Raw genomic sequence first — 12,235 nt, 5'->3', positions numbered from 1 at the left:
TAGGCTGGGTTTCTGTACAGCACTTTGAGATATCAGCTGATGTACGAAGGGCTATATAAATACATTTGATTTGATTTGATTTGATTTGATTTGCAGCTTCTGGGGCCTTTCAGAACAGGTGTATTTATACTGAGATCATGCGAAAGATCATGTGACACTTAGATTGCACACAGGTGGACTTTATTTAACTAATTATGTGACTTCTGAAGGTAATTGGTTGTACCAGATCTTATTTAGGGGCTTCATAGCAAAGGGGGTGAATACATATGCACACAGCACTTTTCAGTTTCCTATCTTTTAGAATTTTTTAAACAAGTAATTTTTTTCATTTAATTTCACCAATTTGGACTATTTTGTATATGTCCATTACATGAAATCCAAATGAAAATCTATTTAAATTACAGGTTGTAATGCAACAAAATAGGAAAAATGCCAAGCGGGATGAATACTTTTGCAAGGCACTGTTTATGGTGCATCTTCATGTCAGTTCTGCTGAAGGTAATGAGATGAGGAGAGGAAGCTGCTTCAGACTACTGAGATTCACCCTGGGCTCCATTTCAATCCTCTACATCTCTCCATCCTCACCATCCATAACCTCTGGTGTGTGTGTGTGTGTGTGTGTGTGTGTGTGTGTGTGTGTGTGTGTGTGTGTGTGTGTGTGTGTGTGTGTGTGTGTGTGTGTGTGTGTGTGTGTGTGTGTGTGTGTCTGTGTGTGTGTGTGTGTGTGCATGTGTCTCATACAGCTACAGCTATAAGATGAGGCCTGTGATCCAAGGACCCTGATGGCAAATACGCCTGTCAGAGTGTCCTGCCCACTGGTCAAGGACGCACACAAAACACACACACACACACACACATGAATAAAGCCACACACAAGCACACACACACACACACACACATACACACACATGAATAAAGCCACACACAAGCATGTACACATGAATAAATCCACACACAAGCACACACACATGAATAGATCCACACACAAGCACACACCCAAATTAATAAATCCACACACATGCACACACACACACACACACACACACACACACACACACACACACACACACACACACACACACACACACACACATACACACACATGAATAAAGCCACACACAAGCATGTACACATGAATAAATCCACACACAAGCGCACACACATGAATAAATCCACACACAAGCACACACACACACATATACTGTACTGTACATTCACACACGTCCACGCACAGTCACTTCTCCCTCCAGCCCCCCTCCAGGGTGGTGACTTCTTGCAACGGGAACAGCAAGTGTCTGTATCCTGATAGAAGTCATTGGTCTGTGAGCTAATACACATAAACTACTGAATGAAATCCTCAATCTGTTTTGTAAATAAAGTCTGTAATACTGGTATTACTGTTCAGTACTGGTCTGTACTGGTATTACTGGTCTGTATGGGTCTGTACTGGTATTACTGTTCAGTACCGGTCTGTACTGGTATTACTGGTCTGTACGGGTCTGTACTGGTATTACTGTTCAGTACTGGTCTGTACTGGTATTACTGGTCAGTAATGGTCTGTACTCGTATTACTGGTAAGTACTGGTATTACAAGTCAGTACTGGTCTGTACTGGTATTACAAGTCAGTACTGATCTGTGCTGGTCTGTACTGATAATTCTGATCAGTATTGGTCTGCACTGGTCTGTACTGGTCAGTACTGGTCTGTACTGGTATTACTGGTCAGTAGTGGTCAGTACTGGTCTGTACTGATATTACGGGTCAGTAATGGTTAGTACTGGTCTGTACTGAGATGTACTGGTATTACTAGTCAGTACTGGTCTGTACTGCTATTACTGGTCTGTACTGGTAAAACTGGTCAGTACTGGTCTGTACTGAAATTACTGGTCAGTACTGGTCTGTACTAGTATTACTGATCAGTACTTGTCTGTACTGGTATTATTACTGGTCAGTACTGGTCAGACTTATAGATGACCTGGAGCCAGTGGGCTTGGCAACGAATACGAAAGAAGGGCCCGCCAACGAGAGCATACAAGTCGCAGTGGTGGGTAGAAGATGGGACTTTGGTGACAAAACGGATGGCACTGTGATAGACTACATCCAATTTGCTGAGTAGAGTGTTGGAGGCAATTTTATAAATGACATCGCCGAAGTCAAGGATCGGTAGGATAGGATAGGAAGGCTTTGTTGCAAAAATGGAAGCCGATTCTAGATTTCATTTTGGATTGGAGATGCTTAATGTGAGTCTGGAAAGATAGTTTAAAGTCTAACTAGACACCTAGGTATTTGTAGTTATCCACATATTCTAAGTCAGAACCGTCCAGAGTAGTGATTCTAGTCGGGCGGGTGCGGGCAGCGATCGGTTGAAGAGCATGCATTTAGTTTGACTAGCGTTTAAGAGCAGTTGGAGGCCAAGGAAGGAGTGTTGTATGGCATTGAAGCTCATTTGGAGGTTTGTTAACACAGTGTCCAAAGAAGGGCCAGTATACAGAATGGTGTCGTCTGCATAGAGGTGGATCAGAGAATCACCAGCAGCAAGAGCGACATCATTGATGTATACAGAGAAAATAGTCGGCCCGAGACTTGAACCATGTGGCACCCCCATAGAGACTGCCATAGGTCTGGACAACAGGCCGTCCGATTTGACACACTGAACTCTATCTGAGAAGTAGTTGGTGAACCAGGCGAGGCAGTCATTTGAGAAATCAAGGCTATTGAGTCTGCCGATAAGAATCTGGTGATTGACAGAGTTGAAGCCTTGGCCTGGTCGATGAAGACGGCTGCACAGTACTGTCTTCTATCGATGGCAGTCATGATATCATTTAGGACCTTGAGCATGGCTGAGGTGCACCCATGACCAGCTCGGAAACCAGATTGCATAGCGGAAAAGGTACGGTAGGATTGTAAATGGTCGGTGATCTGTTTGTTAACTTGGCTTTTGAAGACGTTAGAAAGGCAGGGAAGGATAGATATAGTTCTGTAACAATTTGGGTCTAGAGTGTCTCCCCCTTTGAAGAGGTGGATGACCGCGGCAGTTTTCCAATCTTTATGGATCTCAGACGATACGAGAGAGAGGTTGAACAGGCTTTCTAAAATCTTAGAAAGAGAGGGTCCAGATTATCTAGCCCAGCTGATTTGTAGGGTTCCAGATTTTGAAGCTCTTTCAGAACATCAGCTATCTGGATTTGGGTGAAGGAGAAGCTTTGGGCTTGGGCAAGTTGCTGCGGGGGGTGCCGAAATGTTGGCCAAGGTAGAGTTAGCCAGGTGGAAAGCATGGCCAGCCATGGAAAAATGCTTATTGAAATGTTCAATTATCGTAGATTTATCGGTGGTGACAGTGTTTCCTAACCTCAGTTCAGTTGGCAGCTGGGAGGAGGTGCTCTTATTCTCCATGGACTTTACAGTGTCCCAAAACCTTTTGGAATTTGTGCTACAGGATGCAAATTTCTGTTTGAAAAAGCTAGCCTTTGCTTTCCTAACTGACTGAGTATATTGGTTCCTAACTTCCCTGAAAAGTTGCATATCGCGGGGGCTATTCGATGCTAATGCAGTACACCACAGGATGTTTTTGTACTGGTCAAGGGCAGTCAAATCTGGAGTGAACCAAGGGCTACATCTGTTCTTAGTTCTATATTTTTTAAATGGGGCAAGCTTATTTAAGATGGTGAGGAAAGCACTTTTAAAGAACAACCAGGCATCCTCTACTGATGGGACGAGGTCAATATCCTTCCAGGATACTCGGGCCATGTCAATTAGAAAGGCCTGCTTTACGAAGTATTTTAGGGAGCGTTTGACAGTGATGAGGGGTGGTTGTTTGTCCGCGGACCCATTACGGACGCAGGCAATGAGGCAGTGATCGCTGAAATCCTGGTTGAAGACAGCAGACGTGTATTTAGAGTGCAAGTTGGTCAGGATGATATCTATGAGGGTGCCATGTTTACAGATTTAGGGTTGTACCTGGTAGGTTCCTTGATCGTTTGTGAGATTGAGGGCATCTAGCTTAGATTGTAGGAAGGCCGGGGTGTTAAGCATATCCCAGTTTAGGTCACCTAACTCTACGAACTCTGAAATAAATGAGGGGCAATCAATTCACAAATGGTGTCCTGGGCACAGCTGGGGGCTGAGGGGGGTCTATAACAAGTTACCTCATTGAGAGACTTATATCTGGAAAGGTGGATTTTTAAAAGTAGAAGCTCAAACTGTTTGGGTACAGACCTGGATAGTATGACAGAACTCTGCAGACTATTTCTGCAGTAGATTGCAACTCTGCCCCTTTGGCATTTCTATCTTGACAGGAAATGTTGTAGTTGGAGATGGAAATTTCAGAATTTTTGGTGGCCTTCCTGAGCCCGGATTCAGACACGGCTAGGACATCAGGGTTGGCGGAGTGTGCTAAAGCAGTGAATAATACAAATACTTAGGGAGGACGCTTCTGATGTTAACATGTATGAAACCAAGGCTTTTACGGTTACAGAAGTCAACAAATGAGAGAGCCTGGGGAATAGGTGTAGTACTGGGCCCTACAGAGCCTGGGTTAACCTCTACATCACCAGAGGAACAGAGGAGGAGTAGGATATGGGGACGGCTAAAAGCTATAAGAACTGGTCGTCTAGTGCGCATGGAACAGAGAATCAAAGGAGCAGATTTCTGGGCGTGGTAGAATAGATTCAGGGCATAATGTACAGACAAGGGTATGGTAGGATATGAGTACAGTGGAGGTTAACCTAGGCGTTGAGTGACGATGAGAGAGGTTGCATCTCTGGCGGCACCAGTTAAGCCAGGTGAGGTTCCGCATGTGTGGGGGGTGGGACAAGAGAGCAATCTAAGGCATGTTGTGCGGGACTGGGGGTTCTACAGTGAAATAAAACAATAAGAACTAGCTGAGACAGCAGTAGACAAGGCATATGGACATTAGAGAGAGGCATAAAGAAATCGCAGGTGTTGATCGGGAGAGCTAAGTCAACAACGGATAAATGCCGATGAATGGGCAGAGTGGGTCAGTTAGGTACATACAGGACCTGAGTTCGAGGCTGGGGCCGACAGATAAACAGAATGAGGTACCATGTTATTGAAACAGTCCAACGGGCATCAGCTGTGTAGCCGAGGGATCATAGGATCCATTGAGCGGCAATAGGTGAGTCTGGGAGCCGTTCGGTAGTTGCTACTACGCTAGGCGAGCGGGAGACACAGCTAGCAGATGGGTCTTCGGCGACATCGCCAATTGGCCTGTTGAAACCACATCGGACAATTACGTCGGCAGACCAGTCGTGATGGATCTGCGGGGCTCCGTGTGGACAAGAAAGGGTCCAGGCCAATTGGCAAAGAGGCATTGTAGCCCAAGAATTACCTGGTGTATGGGCCTAGCTCGAGGCTAGCTCAAGGCTAACTGATGCTTGCTTCGGGACAGAGGTTTTAGCTAACAGTAATCACTCGGTTGTGATGTGGCAGAGAGAAGCAATCCGATATGCTCTGGGTTGATATCGTGCTGTTCAGACTGGCAGGTATTGTCTGAGCTAAAGCTGGCTGGTGTCCGAGCTAAAGGTGAAGACCGCTAACCGTGGCTAACAATAATTAATAGCTAATAGCTAGTTAGCTGGCTAGCTCCTGATGGAGGTTCCAGTTATAAGGAATAAAAATAGCAAAGCCGTACCACATTGGGTGAGGCAGGTTGCAAGAAAGGTTGCAGGAAAGTTTGTAGGAAAGTATATTTAGTTCGTAGATAGAAAGTGAGATTAAAATACAAAAAAAGGACTATATACATGGGATAAGACATAGACAAACACAAAGACAGACTGCTACGCCATCTTGGATTTGCAGCCTAGTCAGTACTGGTCTTAGTGGTCTGTAGTGGTGTTACTCACTGGTGTCAGTGGTCTCATACTGGGAGTCCCTCTGTAGTTCGAATATGTCCACCTCCACACGGGCTCTAGCCCCTCCCTCCATCACACTGTTGATGTTCTCCCTGGCCAGGGCCAGAGCCAGCCGCTCCCCACGCCCACACACTGACTGGTCATCCAGGATCGCAGCTACATGGGGAGGGAGGGAGATGGAGATATGGAACGGGAGAAAACATTGATGTTACTCACCATTAGACAATAAGACAAAAAGAGAGGAGACAAGCAGAGTATTTACGAGGGGTGTGAAGGCCAGATGAGTGAGTGGGTGTGTCCTGGTGGAGGGGGGTGAGACACCGGGGGAGGAGAGGGAGACAGACACCTGAGGGTCATCAAGGGATGGAAAGAGGGATGGATGGATGATTGATAGATGGACACTCACCCATCCGGACGGAGGAGAGCATGGCGGCCTGGCTTCCGGAGCGTGGTGCCATGGTAACTAGCAGGAAGGAGGAGAAGTGTATCGACAGCAGCAGCGCTGGCAGAGCCGGCATCTTCTACTGCTCCTCATGGAGAACGGTCTGCTGGCTGCCTGCTCGCCACCTAAAGGACGGGAGGATACGTTACAACACCAAAATATACACAAACACACAGACACACACTCACAAACACACATACATGCACACACAATCGTTCTCACTCTGTGCACACATCTGTAGCGCCAATGGTTAAATCTTTATTTAAAGAGCTTGTTATGATCACAAGACCCACACATTAAAACACACACAGCTCTGCTCTGCCTGCTGCAAAACCACCCTCACTCACTCTGAGTGACAACCCCCATTCTAAGTGACAGTTTAATGTGTGTGTGAGAACAGACAAGAAGATAAAGCGTATGTGTGTGGTGTATAGCGTCTTGTTTCTGCTCACCGTCAGCTGGTCATGACCCTCAGTTTGACCTCTGAGATGGAAATGTGTGTGATGTGTGTCTGGTATCTGTGTGAGTTGGAGATGAGTCACCTTTGACCCTGTAGGCACAACACAGCAGCTTGACTGCTTCTATCTGACCCCTGGGAGGTAAGAATGTGTTGCATCTTCATCTCTCTTCCCTCCCTCCTTGCCTTCATTTCCCTTCACGCTTGTCTTTTTTACTCTCCCTCCCTTTCTCCCTCTCCCCCTAGGCTCTCCCTTTCTCCCTATCCCCTTTAGCTCTCCCTTTCTCCCTCTTCCCCTTAGCTCTCCCTTTCTCCCTCTCCCCCTTAGCTCTCCCTTTCTCCCTCTCCCCCTTAGCTTTCCCTTTCTCCCTCTCCCACTTAGCTCTCCCTTTCTCCCTCTTCCCTGTAGCTCTTCCTTTCTCCCTCTCCCCCTAGGCTCTCCCTTTCTTTTATTTTTCTCTCACATCAAGTAGCTGTCTGACTTCATCCTACCCTCCAGCCCCACACACACCGTTCACTCCTCCAGGTCCATCTCCCTTCAGCAGCCCCATAGCAGACTAAACACTACGGGTGACAGGACTTTCAGTTGTGCAGCCCCTCAGCTGTGGAACAAACTTCCAGTCACTGTCAGGGCTGCAGAGTCTCTGGACTCGTTTAAGGCGTAGCTAAAGACTGAGCAATTCAGAAACGCTTTCAAGGACCTACAGTATGAGTCAAAGGTTTGGACACACCTACTCATTCAAGGGTTTTTCTTTATTTTGACTATTTTCTACATTGTAGAATAATAATGAAGACATCAAAACGATGAAATAACACATATGGAATCATGTAGTAACCAAAAAAGTGATAAACAAATAAAATAAATTCTTCAAAGTAGCCACCCTTTGCCTGGATGACAGCTTTGCACATTCTAGGAATTCTCTCAACCAGCTTCATGAGGTAGTCACCTGGAATGCATTTCAATTAACAGGTGTTCCTTGTTAAAAGTACATTTGTGGAATTTCTTTCCTTCTTAATGCGTTTGAGCTAATCAGTTGTGTTGTGACAAGGTAAGGTTGGTATACAGTAGATAGCCCTATTTGGGAAAATGCCAAGTCCATATTATGGCAAGAGCAACTCAAATAAGCAAAGAGAAAGGACAGTCCATCATTACTTTAAGACATTAAGTTCAGTCATTGCGGAAAAAAAGTGCAGTCGCAAAAACCATCAAGGGCTATGATGAAACTGTCTCTCATGAGGACCACCACAGGAAAGGAAGACCCAGAGTTACCTCTGCTGCAGAGGATAATTTCCTTAGAGTTAACTGCACCTCAGATTGTAGCCCAAATAAATGCTTCACAGAGTTCAAGTAACAGACACATCTCAACGTCAATTGTTCAGAATAGACTGCGTGAATCAGGCCTTCAGGGTCAAATTGCTGCAAAGAAACCACTAATAAAGGAAACCAATAATAAGAAGACTTGCTTGGGCCAATAAACACTAGCAATGCACATTAGACTGGTGGAAATCTGTCCTTTGGTCTGATGAGTCGAAATTTGAGATTTTTTGGTTCTAACCACCGTGTCTTTGTGAGACGCAGAGTAGGTGAACGGATGATCTCCCCATGTGTGGTTCCAACCATGAAGCGTGGAGGTATGAAGGTGTCGGGGTGCTTTGCTGGTGACACTGTCAATGATTTATTTAGAATTCAAGGCACACTTAAACAGCATGGCTATCACAGCATTCTGCAGCAATACACCATCCCATCTGGTTTGCGCTAAGTGGGACTATCATTTGTTTTTCAACAGGACAAAGGCTGTGTAAGGGCTATTTGACCAATAAGGAGAGTGAAGGAGTGTTGCATCAGATGACCTGGCCTCCACAATCACCCGACCTCAACCCAATTGAGATGGTTTGGACCGCAGAGTGAAGGAAAAACTAGTTGAGAGAATGCCAAGATTGTGCAAAGCTGTCATCAAGGCAAAGTGTGGCTTCTTCGATGAATCTAAAATCTACAATATTTGTTGATTTGTTTAACACTTTTTTGGTTACTACATGATTCCATATGTATTATTTAATAGTTTTCATGTTTTCACTATTATTATACAATGTAGAAAATAGTCCAAAAAAAGAAAAACCCTTGAATGAGTAGGTGTGTCCAAACTTTTGATTGGCACTGTATGTTAGTTCAGTTCTCCTGTCCACTGGATCTGATGCCTTGAGTATGAGAAAAGCACTTTACAAATTAAATGAACTATCACTCACCTTTCTCACTGTCATTCCCTTGCTAGAATCAGTGAGTGAGTGAGTGAGTGAGTGAGTGCATGTAATGTTCCACCAGGTCACACTGTTCCTGTCATTAGGCTCAGGTAGCGTTGATATCAGAACACTGAAGCCGTTATGCAAGAGGTTACACACACACAGACGTCACAGTGAGACCACTGCCACATGCTGCTCTGTCACCCTGCCACTCTGCTCTCTGGATCTGACTGAGTTGTGTAATGAAGTGTGTCCTGTAATATATTGTATTTCCTGTATTGTGAATAGACACACTGCACCACACATCTATTCTAAAGAACTAGACCTGGAGTCAGAACAGCTGCTCCCCTTTTCTCAATCTATCTTCACAACGCCAGAGTTAGTGGGTGTTTGTGTGTGTGTGTGGGGTGGGGTGGGGTGGGGGGTCTGTGTGTCTGAGTGTCTGAATGTGAGGGTAATCGGTGTGTGTCGGTATGTCACTATCCATGCTTGTGTATGCCTGCATATGTGTGTGCCAGCCAATGTATGTGTGCACACGTGTGTGTCAGTGACTGCAGTACAGTTTGTGTGTGCGTGTGCGTGTGTGTGTGATGGCATATTGATCGAGGGCAGCTGAAGTGGCATTCAATCAAAACAATGGCGGATCTGTCAGCATTCCACAGGATGCATCTGATTGGCTATTACCAGGGAGCAGATTGCACTGATGACCAATAAGGTCTTGGCTTAGCCCCTGAGCGTGACCAATGATTGGATGGAGTCGGTGCTATTTCACTGTTATTGAGAACTATTGACAGGGCTGGAGAGAGAAGATTAGTCCACAACTACACCTTTCCATCTGTCTCCAAGGCCTGTAGGAAAGACACAAGGAGAGAAGGAGAGAGAGAGAGAAGAAGAGAGGGAGAGGGAGAAGGCGAAGGAGCGAGAGAGAGAAAGAGAGGGGGAGAGACGGCAAAGGAGAGAGAGCAAGAGTGAGAGAGCGAGAGCGAGAAAGAGAGAAGGAGAGAGAGAAAGAGAAGGAGAGAGAGAAGGCAAATGAGAGAGACAGAGAGAGAGAGAGAAATAGAAAGAGAAAGAGAAAGAGAAAGAGAAAGAGAAGGAGAGAGAGAGCAAGAAGGAGAGAGAGAGAAACATATGACATAATTAAATCAATGTATACTGGCAATACATGCAGCATTCAAATTGGCAAGAAAATAACAGAATTCTTTAACCAGGGGCAGGGCCTTCACCAGGGTTGCAAACTGAGCCCTGCACTCTTCAATATTTACAACAACGAATTGGCCACTATTCTAGAAAAATCCTCAGCCCCTGGTGTTAGTCTCCACAATTCAGAGGTTAAATGCCTACTCTTCGCAGATGACCTATGCCTGCTGTCACCCACAGCACATGGTCTACAGCAGAGCCTGGACCTGCTCGAGCGGTACTGCCAGACCTGGGCCCTGGCAGTAAACCCCAAAAGACTAAAATAATGATTTTCCAGAGAAGATCCAGATCTCAGGGAATTAGACCAAAGTTCTCAATTGGTACGAAATATATAGAGTACTGCACACACTACAATGACTTAGGTTAAAAATAAGCTCAACTGGACACCGTAAAGAGGCAGTGAATGAACTGAGAGAGAAAGCACGCAAGGCATTCTACACCATTAAAAAGCAAATTCAAATTGATATACCTATTAAAATTAGGCTAAAACTAATTGAATATGTAATTGAACCAATTTCACTTTATGGGAGAGAGGTGTGGGGTCCACTTGCAAAACAAGATTTCATCAAATGGGACAAACACCCAATTGAAACCCTGCATGCAGAGTTCTGTAAGATTATCCTACATGTCCAAAGGAAAACTACAAACAATGCATGCAGGGCAGAATTAGGCCAATATCCAGTAATAGTAAAAACTCAAAAAACAGCAATTAAGTTTTTGAAACATCTAAAATACAGTGACCCCCTCTCATATCATTACCAAGCCCCGCAATGCCAAGAGCTGAGCAAAGAAAATAGTTCTCTCATCCAGATGGTCCTGGGGCTGAGTTCACAAACTTGTACTACACCGACTCTTCAGGACCAGAACATACAATCAATCAGAATAAACCAAATTACAACACTGTCAAAACCAAACTACATTGCTTATTGGGAAACACAAGCACAAGCACAAAGTAAAATGCAGTGCTATCTGGCCCTAAATCGACAGTACACCGTGGCTAACTATTTGACCATGGTTACTGATCAAAACATTAGAAAAACCTTGACAAAGTACAGGCTCAGTGAGCACAGCCTTGCCATTGAGAAGGGTAGACACAGGAAAACCTGGTTCCCTGTAGAGGAAAGGCTGTGCAACCACTGCACCACAGCAGAACCTGAGACAGAGCTGCATTTCCTGACTAAATGTAAAAAAATATATGTATATATAAAACAATTGGAGAGTGTCGTTTCCCCAAATTTTAAACCCTTATTCAAGGTTTCAAAGACCTCTCTGATGAGAGCAGGCTACCCGTCCTGTTGGGGGAGGACGCAGAGAGCTGTGGGTTGGCAGCGCACTACATTGCTGCCTGCCATAAGATGAGGGACAGTGTCTGACAGACCAATCAACCTGCACATGTCCTCTACTCTATGCTTATTGTAATTGTTCAATGTATGGTTATTTTGACCCTTGGTTATTGTTTTTGCTTTGGCAATATGTACATTGTTACGTCATGCCAATAAAGCAAATTGAATTGAATTGAATTGAAATGAGAGAGAAAGATAGATAGAAGCAGAGAGAGAGAAGGCAAAGGAGAGAGGGAGAGAGAGAGACAGAAAGAGAAGTAAAGAGAGAGTTAGAGAAAGGAGAAAGAGAGAGAGGGAGAGAGAAGGAGAGAGCGAGAGAGAGAGCAAGAAGGAGAGAGAGAAAGAGAGAGATGAGAGAGAGAGAGAGAGAGGGAGGGGAGATAGAGAGAGAGAGAGAGAGAGAGAGAGAGAGAGAGAGAGAGGGGAGAGATAGAGAGAAGAGAGATAGAGAGAGAGAGAGAGAGAGAGAGAGAGAGAGAGAGGGAGAGAGTGCAGTGTTTTATGTCTGTGGAACATTGTATTCTCTGTTCTTCTTATGGTCTCTGTCTGCTAATAGCCGTAGGACTGTATCATCCTAGACAGTGTTATATGCACCCCTATACCACTGTGTGTGATTGTGATTGTGATTGTGATTGTGATTGTGATTGTGTGTGTGTGTGTGTGTGTGTGTGTGTGTGTGTGTGTGT

The 12,235-nt window shown here is 45.0% G+C and overlaps 1 protein-coding gene across 4 annotated transcripts in view; it reads right to left on the bottom strand.

Moving 5' to 3' along the window:
* The window catches only part of grik5 (glutamate receptor, ionotropic, kainate 5), a 167,205-nt gene that overhangs the window by 37,631 nt on the left and 117,339 nt on the right, over positions 1-12,235 (bottom strand). For 3 of the 4 annotated variants that reach the window (XM_036969381.1, XM_036969385.1, XM_036969390.1), the window contains exons 4-6: positions 9,834-9,854; positions 6,276-6,436; positions 5,861-6,025 (exon numbers count right to left, since the gene is read on the bottom strand). In XM_036969381.1, coding sequence (XP_036825276.1) covers positions 5,861-6,025; positions 6,276-6,387 — 277 coding nt within the window. In that variant the 5' untranslated portion in view covers positions 6,388-6,436; positions 9,834-9,854. The remainder of the gene's footprint in view (positions 1-5,860; positions 6,026-6,275; positions 6,437-9,833; positions 9,855-12,235) is intronic. The other variant, XM_036969383.1, reaches the window with a different exon arrangement.

The sequence above is a fragment of the Oncorhynchus mykiss genome, chromosome 3, assembly GCF_013265735.2.
Source record: "Oncorhynchus mykiss isolate Arlee chromosome 3, USDA_OmykA_1.1, whole genome shotgun sequence".
Lineage (NCBI taxonomy): Eukaryota > Metazoa > Chordata > Actinopteri > Salmoniformes > Salmonidae > Oncorhynchus > Oncorhynchus mykiss.
This window is presented reverse-complemented; position numbering and strand designations above follow the sequence as displayed.